Raw genomic sequence first — 10283 nt, forward strand, 5'->3', positions numbered from 1 at the left:
AGTAAATTCCACCTTTCTTGACCCTTTCAGATGCATCCTCTATCCTCAATCCCTTCTATTTGACTCAGAGTAAGTACATGGTGGGTTTATGGGTTGTATAAATAAGTTCCCTTGTTTTCTGGATTTTACTTGGAATACAGTATCAGAGAAGAGAATTACCTTTAAATAATTTTTCTCATGGATTGCTCACACATATAACCTAGTTCATAGCTCTTGCCTGGTGGTTTTTGTACACAGCTACTATCCCTGGTTTCTAGTTCCATCCACTTAGTCCTTCAGGCATAGAGTTAATTACATACTTGAGGCATGTCACTATTTCTAAATGGTTTTAAATCTCTATATTCACATTTATGAGGCTTATCTTGATAAATAGTATATTTGAGTCTCTAAAAAAGGAGTGTGGACAGGAAAGACAGGCTCATTTATTCTACTTCAGTGTTCTGGTTTCTTCATTATCCACCCTTGACACAGACACACCACACATGATTGCACACTTAAGTAGCACCTAGAGCATGGTTAGATATTAAGCAATATTTTCAAATTTTTATTTGAAGATGTAAAGAAATTAAGAAATGACAAAAGAAAACCTAGATTAGGATCAGGGATATACAACAGCATATGCCAAAGTTTAAAGATAGATTTTTGTATTAGGAGATTTTCTAATTCTTAGAAAAGATTTCTGGGTCATGATATTAGGGTAATGCAGAGGGTTCAAGATTGCCACATACCAATCATTGAGCATCACTGCTGGAAAGACACATTGTGTATTCACACAAAAAGTACAGAAGCTAAAAGGTCTTCACTGTCAAAGGATATATCGAGAGGAAGCATGTCTTCCCCCTTTTTGCTCCATGTGTTATTTCCTTCTCCCTCGACAAAGAAAGTATGGGATAAATGTTAAGGTGTGTGTCCATGGATGAGACTCAATGATGAGCATTTTACCATAACTTACATTCACAAGAAAGACTATCTAGCATGTGTTATACTTAGGAAGTCAAGAGGAGCTGAGTCAGTGGGTGATTCTAAGCCTGTTTGAGAAGTTCTTAGTGGCTACTTTCCACAGAGCTCCTTTGACATCTTTGTTCCTCAGGCTGTATATGAGGGGGTTAAGCATAGGTGTCACCATTGCATAAAAAACAGACACCAGTTTCTCCTGCTCTTTGGAAGACTTTGGTGTCATGTAGGTGATAATTGCTGACCCATAAAAAAGGATGACAACCATGAGGTGGGAACCACAGGTAGAAAATGCCTTGAGTCTTCCTGCAGCTGACTTCATCTTGACCACAGTCACTATTATGTGGCCATAGGACACCAGAATTAGGGAGACAGGTATGAGGAGAATCACAACCCCCATGAGGAAAATGGCCATCTCTGAAGTGTGAGTGTCTGTAGATGCCAGGATCAACAGTGCAGGGGCCTCACAAAAGAAATGAGCAATACTGTTGCTGCCTCGATAGGGAAGACTTAGTGTGAAAGTACTGTCCACCAGAGACACTAAAATGCCACTAGTCCATGATGCTATAGCCAGTTGGATACAAACCCTCCATGTCATGATGCTAGGGTAATGTAGAGGGTTGCAGATAGCCACATACCGATCATAGGACATCACAGCCAAAAGGGCACATTGAGTACACCCAAAAATGAGAAAGAGAAGAAGCTGAGCCGCACAACGTCTGAATGAAATAACCTTTTTCTGTGAAAGGAGATGGATGAGAGCCTGAGGAACAATGTTGGTAGAAAAGCAGAGATCAGCCAGTGACAAATTACACAGAAAAAAATACATGGGTGTGTGAAGCTGAGAGTCAATCCGAACAAGAAACATGAGAAGTAGATTTCCAAGCACAGTGACCAGATAGACACCCAGGAATAAGATGAATAGCAGCTTCTGAGTATGGGGGTCATCAGAGAGTCCCAAAAGGAGAAATTCGGTCACCTGAGTTTGATTTGTCTGTCTCATAGTTTATCTCCTTTTTCAGCAAGAAAGCTCTCTGAATACAGATGTGTATGATATCAACATTATTTGTGTCAAAGTTTGGAGGACCTAGAGATAACCCCAATCACTGGAAAAGATTTCAAAAGTTCACTTTACAGGTTCTTCAGAAGATTATCATGCTGCAGCACTTTGGACATTCCCGATGCTTGTATGACAGTGCTTTGTGAGATGGAACATCTGTTGTTGGTATCATCTGGAAAGTGGTGCGTAGATGAGAAGAGTCATCTGGATGTCAGATTTCTAATAATGCAATGATGAATCAGATTGCAATAATCTGTAAAACTACAATGTGAAGCTCCAGTGTATTATCAATGAACTCCTTGAGGTGTATGCTCTTCTCATCACATTCCATCCATCTTATGATTATTTGAATTTTTCAAAGATACTTTGGACATGTTTTCTTTTCCCTGAAAGGACAGTCACAGAGGTGTAAGGATTCAAAGAGCCAAAATATCTTATCAAACTCACTGCTTTCTTGAGTAGAGAAAATAAGCTCTCTTAAATGAAGACAACACCTCAAAAGGTAAACCCGATTGATAACTTTTGACAATCCTGTTCACAGCATCGGCTATAGCTCTACAGCATTTTATGAATGAAATTCCAAGACAGTGGACACATCGTCACCATAACAGAACTTCTATTCAAGCCATCAGCTCAGCTGGTTTTCTGGTATGCGCAAGCAGTACTAACTCCCTACATTGATCCAATCATCTTTCATTTCCTCCCATTATCTATCATCTACCCCTCCCAGTAACTATGAAATGTCCTTTGAAAATGATGTCAGTCTCACCAGCTCCTTTAGAAGACATCAAGTTTATTGTTCAGTCTGTGATCATGAATTGAGTAAATAAAGATACTTTTATTTATACTTGAACAGAGTTTTTAGAAGGCATGCTAATATCCTTAGAGCGATTGAATAAATTGTGAATAATAATCAATTTCATAATGCTTTTCTAAAAATAAATAAAATTTAAAATATAAAGTTTAAGGTCTTGTGAAAGGGTTGAGTTATCTAACCCTTTATCTAGAAAAGGTTTTCAAAATAGCGTTTTAAAATGCACAAAAATAAATATACAAATAATCACTAATGAAATCAGTCATATTAAAATACAGTTATCAAGATAGTTTTAGAAAACAGATACACACGACAACTTTGAGCTTTATCAGCACAATAATGAATATGATGTATCTTTATTAGCACATTGTTATTTATGATGGTGGGTCTGAAACAACTTTATTTCAAAATAATTATAGCTTTAAATATTTAGAGACATGGTCAACAAATACATGTAATATAAAATACTTCGGATTTCCACTGCTGGAAAAGTCAGATATTTTAATGCTAGTTTAGCTTGGTTTCTGAATTTAGAAGATGTCAAAGTCTGTTGAAGAGAAGTAAAACAGAGATTTCACACTCAGATCAAAGAACACATTTTAGTCCAGACTGAGGACCGCTGAATGTATTTCCCTTTAAAATATGAAAAAGACAAAAGCAAATCTCACCTGATCTACTAACAGGCTCTTAGCATCTGGATGGAGCTGTCAGACTAAGTGACACAATGTTTCAACTCAAAACAGGCATTAAGAATAAAGTTGATAGCCCTAAGGGGGAAGGTCCTACTGCACTTGTGTTTAACTAACTAATGCTTTAGTTCCTTATTCACATGAGTGTAGACACTCTTAACAAGACAAGATGGCACAAGCCCTGCACCACTCTGTCAGATACTTTTATTGTCTTTTTGACAAAATGCCTAACAAACTCAACGTAGGAAGGAAGGGTCTGTTTTGGCTCACAGGGTGAGGGTTCAGTGCATCATAATGGGGAAGTTGTAAGAACAGAAGTAAGGGTATGGGTAAGTTCATATTACATCCATAGTCAAGAATCAGGGGAAGAGATAAATGCTGGTACTTAGTCTGTTCTCCCTATTAATTTTTTCCTAGATCGCAGCCCACAAAATGGCACTGCCTACATCCAGAGTGGGCCTTCACTCCTCAGTTAGACCTTTCTGGAAATATCCTCACATGTACACAAAGAGGTGTGCTTCTATGGTGACTTCTAAAAGCAGTCAGGATGACAATGAAGAGTAAGTATTGTTATGTTCCTATATGGCAAATGTCCAGCATATAGCCATATCCCATTTACCCACAGCTGTTCACTCTTAGAATTTTTCCTCACAGTATATATTCTCGTTCTCCACTGTAAACCTCCAGTCACAATAGACACATATACACAAACATGCCCACTCACAATACCTACTCTCATCAGATGCACAAATATGCTGGCATCATTATCTAATTACCTGCTTAGTACATGTTAAGAAGTTATATTTGAAAACTTTTGCCTTTCTGAGTGCCTGTAGCTGACCAAGAACAGTGACCACATCAGAATCACCTTTATTCACATCAAATATGATATGAATCATATCACCAAATATCTGTGGTACATGATAAGAATCTACAGTGTTCTTGTACTGATTTTAACCTGAGTCAAAATATTCAGAGACAGGTGACTGTGAGTTCGAGACTAATGTGACTATGACTTGGTACATGGTAGGGCTCTGTCTCTGGGATGTCATGACAAAGTGAGACTCCAACCTCCCCCATTGTCTTAAAAAAAAATCTACCATGCAAATATTATGGTGAAAATGTTCCCCCGGGTGACTGCAAACTTGTCCCCAAGGCCGAGAAATTTCTTCTAAAACATCATTTCCACTGTCAACATTTCTAACATTTCATTTAGCTTTTTCTACAGTTTGGGGGGAAATGTCCATTTCTTTACAGATAAACACCCTTCCAGTAAACACACACATACACATACACACACAAAGACCAAACCTGACTCCATGGAAGTTCTGCTTATGTTTCTATAAGATGAGTATGGCATTCTTCTTCACAGGGAATTTAATGTTGTAATCATGATTTGATAAGACAGAGCTATCCTAAAAAAAAAAATTATGTTGGCTATGTCTAAGCCAAAAGATATGTAAACGCTATGAATTCAATGTACATAAAAACAATTCTTTCCCATTCTGACCTATTTCCCACCTTAGTTTACCTCAGGCCTTGTCTTATTACTTTACCAATCTTGCCAAATGTTCTCTTCTAGAGAAAAACTAAAGATTAAATTAGCATATCAGAATTAACAAGTGCATTTCAGCCTTGAAGGAGAAAGCCCTAGAATGGTATTTGTTAAGGTGTTATCTAAGCAGAGAGCAGGCATCTTGCCATAAAGACAAATAACTCAGTCAAATCTTGAAATTTAAGACTAAGACAAGGTAGGAAAAAAGCTCCTCACTGTCTCTCACAGCCTCCTGCTGTGTAGAAAATTTTATCAGTGTCTTCAGAATATACTGTTTCACAGTAGCTCCTTTTAAATGAGGTGAATGAAGTAAAAAGTGGAGATGTTAGAAGCTGCCTCTGGAGCAGTTATAGTTCTCAGGAGAATTCTGAACTATTAGCGTGAATGGATCCTGAGCTGTGTTTGCTTGTAAAAGTCTCCCAAATGGCTGTGAGGAGGATGGGAAAATAACACATACGTGTGACTCCCATCTTGCTTACAGGTCCTCTCACCAGGTCCTCCGGGGCTTCTTTGGAGAAACACTACATAATTCCAATTAAGTATTTGGTTTCTAGGAGAAAAGGAATATTGGATTGAAGATTAGCTCCAACATACACTCCCTGTATGAGTCTGAGAAAGTTTATCTGCAGAATATGAAGATAGATAGTGTGTCCTAAGTAACATTACATGAAGATAATTAGCATGTCTGCATGTGATTAGAGCATAACAAATACATCTAACTATTATAATCAGGGCTATGAGATTTAGGTGTCTGAATTTGGGCAAATATCATGTATTTGACATTATTCCAAAATTTGGCATGCGTTAGCAGAATCCTAAGCTGTCCAAATGAGGGACTGAAAATTCAACACAAATCAATAACTAAGAAAAAAAGCATGCTAGGTTGCTGTGAGTGGAAAGAACTATGGTTTGGGACACAATCCTTCTATTTCTAGTCCCTTTGGGATTTTTTTTATCATGAAACAATATTAGATTTTGTCAAAAGCCTTTTCAGAAGCTATGGAAATGAGCATGCAACTTCTGTTCTTGAATACATTTATCTGATGTACATATTGATTTGCATATGTTTAGCCATCGCTACACACCTGGTATGAAGCAAAGTTGATCATAAAGAATGATCTTATGGTTTAATAATATAATTTAATGAAACAAATTTTTAATTTTTTTCAAATATCTGTGCTTTAGATGTAATTGCCAGATGATGGATTTCCCTCATATGCTCAGTAGTCTTGTAATAAGAGCATTTATAGTGAAAAAAATGATCTTTTGATGTGTTCTTGAATTTGGCTTGTAAGTATTTTATTGGGAAGTTTTGCATCTGTGTTCATCAAGAAGATTGGGCTACAGTTTTTCTTTTGACTGGGGGTATGCTGTGTCATTTTCAGTTGTGATACAAAGATAATACTGGCCTTGTGAAGAGAGTTTAGTAGCAGTCTCCGTTAGTATTTAGGCCTCTCTCTCTCTCTCTCTCTCTCTCTCTCTCTCTCTCTCTCTCCTCTCTCTTCCCCTCCCTTCTTTTATCCTCCCCTCCCTTCCCCTCCCCCTCCCTCTCTTCTCTTCCTTTCTCGTCTGCCACTCTTGTCCTTAAGGACCAGTCTCTGATCCCCTCTCTAGCGCCTCCTCTCTCCTCTTCCAATAAACCTCCCATCTGATCCCTGCTGCATGGTGTGACATCTCTTCGCAGCATTTTTTAAATTACAACAGTCTCCCCTTTTCTACTTTATGTCAGTCTAAAAAGTGTTGGTGTTGATTCTTTAATTCAACAGTAAATTCATTGGTGCCTGAACAATTTTTAGCACAATTTGTTTTTTATTGCTGTTTCCATCTAAATGCTTAATATAGAACTACTTAAGTTATTTATCTTGATTTAATTTTATAGGTCACATGCACCTATAAATGCAACCATTTCTTTGAGATATTCCAACTTAATGGAATTTGTACTTGTTATGATGTCTCGTATTTCACCTCTTTCAATTTGGGTCTTTTGCCACTGTCTTGTGATAGTTTAGTTTAGCTAAAATTCATTTACATAAAGTTTGTTCATCTTCTTTATCCTTTCTGATTATAAATTGTTTGTTTTTTGGCTGTTTATACTATTTTTATAATTTTCTTTTTTTATTTCAGCGCTGACCTTAATTATTTCTGCATACTGATTTTGCTTGGCTGTTATTGTTCTTCCAAGTCCCTAGAGTGTATAACTAAGTAATTTATTTGAAATATCCCTGGTTGCTTTTTTTCCACGTGTCGCCAGCTGGCCCGCGGGACTCTCCTTGCAGCGGCCGCCTGAGCGCAGAGTCCGAGCCACGGAGGCGGCGGTGGCGCGAGTCATGGCTGGACAGGCGTTCCGAAAGTTTCTCCCGCTCTTTGATAGAGTATTGGTTGAAAGCAGTGCCGAAACGGTGACCAAAGGTGGCATCACGCTTCCAGAAAAGTCGCAAGGGAAAGTACTGCAAGCAACTGTCATGGCTGTGGGATCAGGCGCGAAAGGAAAGGGCGGAGAGATTCAACCAGTCAGCATGAAGGTTGGAGACAAAGTTCTTCTCCCAGAGTAGGGAGGCACCAAAGTAGTCCTGGACTACAAGGATTATTTCTTATTTAGAGACGGTGACATTCTTGGAAAGTACGTGGACTGATCACTGTTGAAATGGTGTCACATGAAGCTGCCCATTCCACCGACGTTCTGAGCTCTTCATCATGTAAATAATTTCCGTGCCTCCTTTTATAATAAACTGATGATGTCTGCACCGATGACATCGTTGTCTGAAAAAAAAAAAGAAAGAAAAGAAAAGAAAAAAATCCCTGATTATTTTAGTGTAATTGCTTTTTTTATGAATTTCCCTTTTAGGACTGTTGTCATATTATCTCATAGATGGTGATTGTTGTGTTCATTTTCATACAAATATAGAAATTATTTGAAGTCCTTCTTTATTTCTTCAGTGACCCCTTTGTCATTTTATTGCTATGAGAATCATGTGTTCTGTAGTTTCTCTTGTTAATTTCTAGTTGCAGCTTATTGTGGTCAGAATAGAATAGTAAATTATTTCAAAATTCATACATTAATTAATATTTGCTTTGTGTCATTTTACATGATCCTTTTAGGACAAAGTTCCATGGGATGCAGGGTAGAATGCTTATCCTACAATGTTTGGATGGCTTGTTGTGTAGCTATGTGTTGGGTGAATTTAATCTATGATGTCATTTAACTCTACTATCTGGTTTTGTTTGTTTGTTTCTTTGGGTTTTTGTAGAAGGAGCGGTGGGCTGAGTCCTGCCACCCAGCTAGCTTTACCCAAAATAATTACACAGAAACTGTATTCATTTAAATACTGCCTGGCCCCTGGCCCATTATCTGTAGCTTCTTATTGGTTGATTCTCATATCTTGCTTTAGCCCATATTTAGTAATTTATATAGCACCACGAGGGGTAGCTTACCAGGAGATATCTTAACCTGCGTCCATCTCAGAGAGAAGCATGGTGACTGCATATGGCGACTGCCTGAAGTGTCTCCCCACTGCCTGCTACCCAGCATTCTGTTCTGTCTACTCCGCCTACCTAATTTTCTGTCTCTTAAAGGGCCATGGCAGTCTCTTTATTAATAATGAAAGTAACACATAGACACTCCTCCATCATTTCCCCTTTTTTTGTTTAAACAAAAAAAGAAAGGCTTTAACTTTAACATAGTAAAATTACATGTAACAAAACAGTTATCAAGCAAGAATTACAGTTACAATATTTATATCTATTTTATCTTTTACCATAAATAAGAAAAGCTATAATTATCTATTTATTTTTCATCTCCATCAAAGACTCCAGAAGGATATAATGCTACCTAAGTAAACAAGAAATATGCAACTTTCAAACTCTAGAAATGACAGAGACAACTCGCTACCTGGACAGTAACCCAAAGTTCCTCTGTACCATTGGGGCATCTATCTTCGGCCTTCAGGCCCATAGTGTCCAGCAGACTTTTCCATGAAGCAGGAAATTCCAAAGACAGTTCAGTCACTTTCTGCTGTGTCCTGCAGAACGTCTCGCAGACTCTTTCATGAATCAGGAACCCGAAAGTACCATCTCACCTTTAGGCAAGTTCAGCAGTCCTCTCTCTGTGGGTTCTTTGTGTCCAGTTTATGCAACAGTCCAGGCAAGAGCAGTTTCTTGCCCAAATGGCTATCAAACTCCATAAGGAGCCTCTTCAATTGCCATCCTCTTGAAGTAGATTGGTGCTGCCAGGAGCAGATGTGTCTCATTGTCATGAAAAGCCCTAAATTATTAAAAACATTTAAAATGCCATATTCTGTAGCCTTTGAAAGATATGAAGAATTCCTATTTAACTGAAATATATCTATGCACATCTAGAAAGTCTAACTAACATGACTACAAGCTTGATTATTATCGATGATTATCCATTAACAACCTATATTTCCTAATTATACATTAGTTTTTAAAATGAACTACACAATCAAAATACTTTAATCAATATCAGAAATACATATACATATAACAAAATTGACATAAAAATCTATACCAATGCAAATTATTCATATCTATATCATATCCCCCTTTAAATGTAAAAGAACATTTATAAACAATATTTGGGAAAATGGGCGCAGTTTTTTCTCTCCAAACTGCTTCCTGCTGAATGGGGGCGCTGTTAATCAGATCTTTCATGGTGTAACCTGTGTGCCAGATTCATCTCAGTCAGCAGTTGAGTGAAGTAATTTTTTGAAGATGTTCACAGCAACCTTTCAGGAGGGCGTGGTCTATCATACCATATTGGGATAAAAGCAATCCACACTGTGTCATCCTCTGTGAAAACAAAAGAAGACCCTCTTTTCCAAAGCATCATGTTCTTAGATCCAAATTCTGAAGTCATACCATTAAGATGTCCATTCTGGTCTAGCCTGGCAGCCCATATAATGAAATGTCTCTCTGTATTTAGCTCCTTTACAGTCAAAAATTTCAAAGAAAACACAATAAAATACACAATCCAGACTCTCTGTGAATTTTCCATGTTTACGTGGCTTATTTTTACTCTATCAGTTTACTTTATTTTGTCTCTTTAAAGACTTTACCCCCTTTTTTTGAAAGGCATTAACTTTATTCTCTATATTTTTTTCTTCTCTCTCTCAAGCCTATATACATTTATCCAACACTGTGACCCGTATTGGGGTCTTCTGTGTCTGAATCTGTCCTATTGTGAATCTGTAATTC

General features: G+C 37.6%; 1 protein-coding gene and 1 pseudogene across 1 annotated transcript; one reads left to right on the top strand and one right to left on the bottom strand.

The window, feature by feature from the left end:
• Positions 1 to 1009: 1009 nt before the first annotated feature.
• LOC119821786 (olfactory receptor 2D2) lies at positions 1010 to 1957 on the bottom strand. The gene has a single exon (XM_038340905.1). It carries the CDS (start codon positions 1955 to 1957, stop codon positions 1010 to 1012), a length of 948 nt encoding a protein of 315 aa, XP_038196833.1.
• Positions 1958 to 7399: 5442 nt separating this feature from the next.
• On the top strand, positions 7400 to 7794 carry LOC119821853 (annotated as a pseudogene).
• Positions 7795 to 10283: the final 2489 nt, after the last annotated feature.

The sequence above is a fragment of the Arvicola amphibius genome, chromosome 1 (assembly GCF_903992535.2).
Source record: "Arvicola amphibius chromosome 1, mArvAmp1.2, whole genome shotgun sequence".
NCBI lineage: Eukaryota > Metazoa > Chordata > Mammalia > Rodentia > Cricetidae > Arvicola > Arvicola amphibius.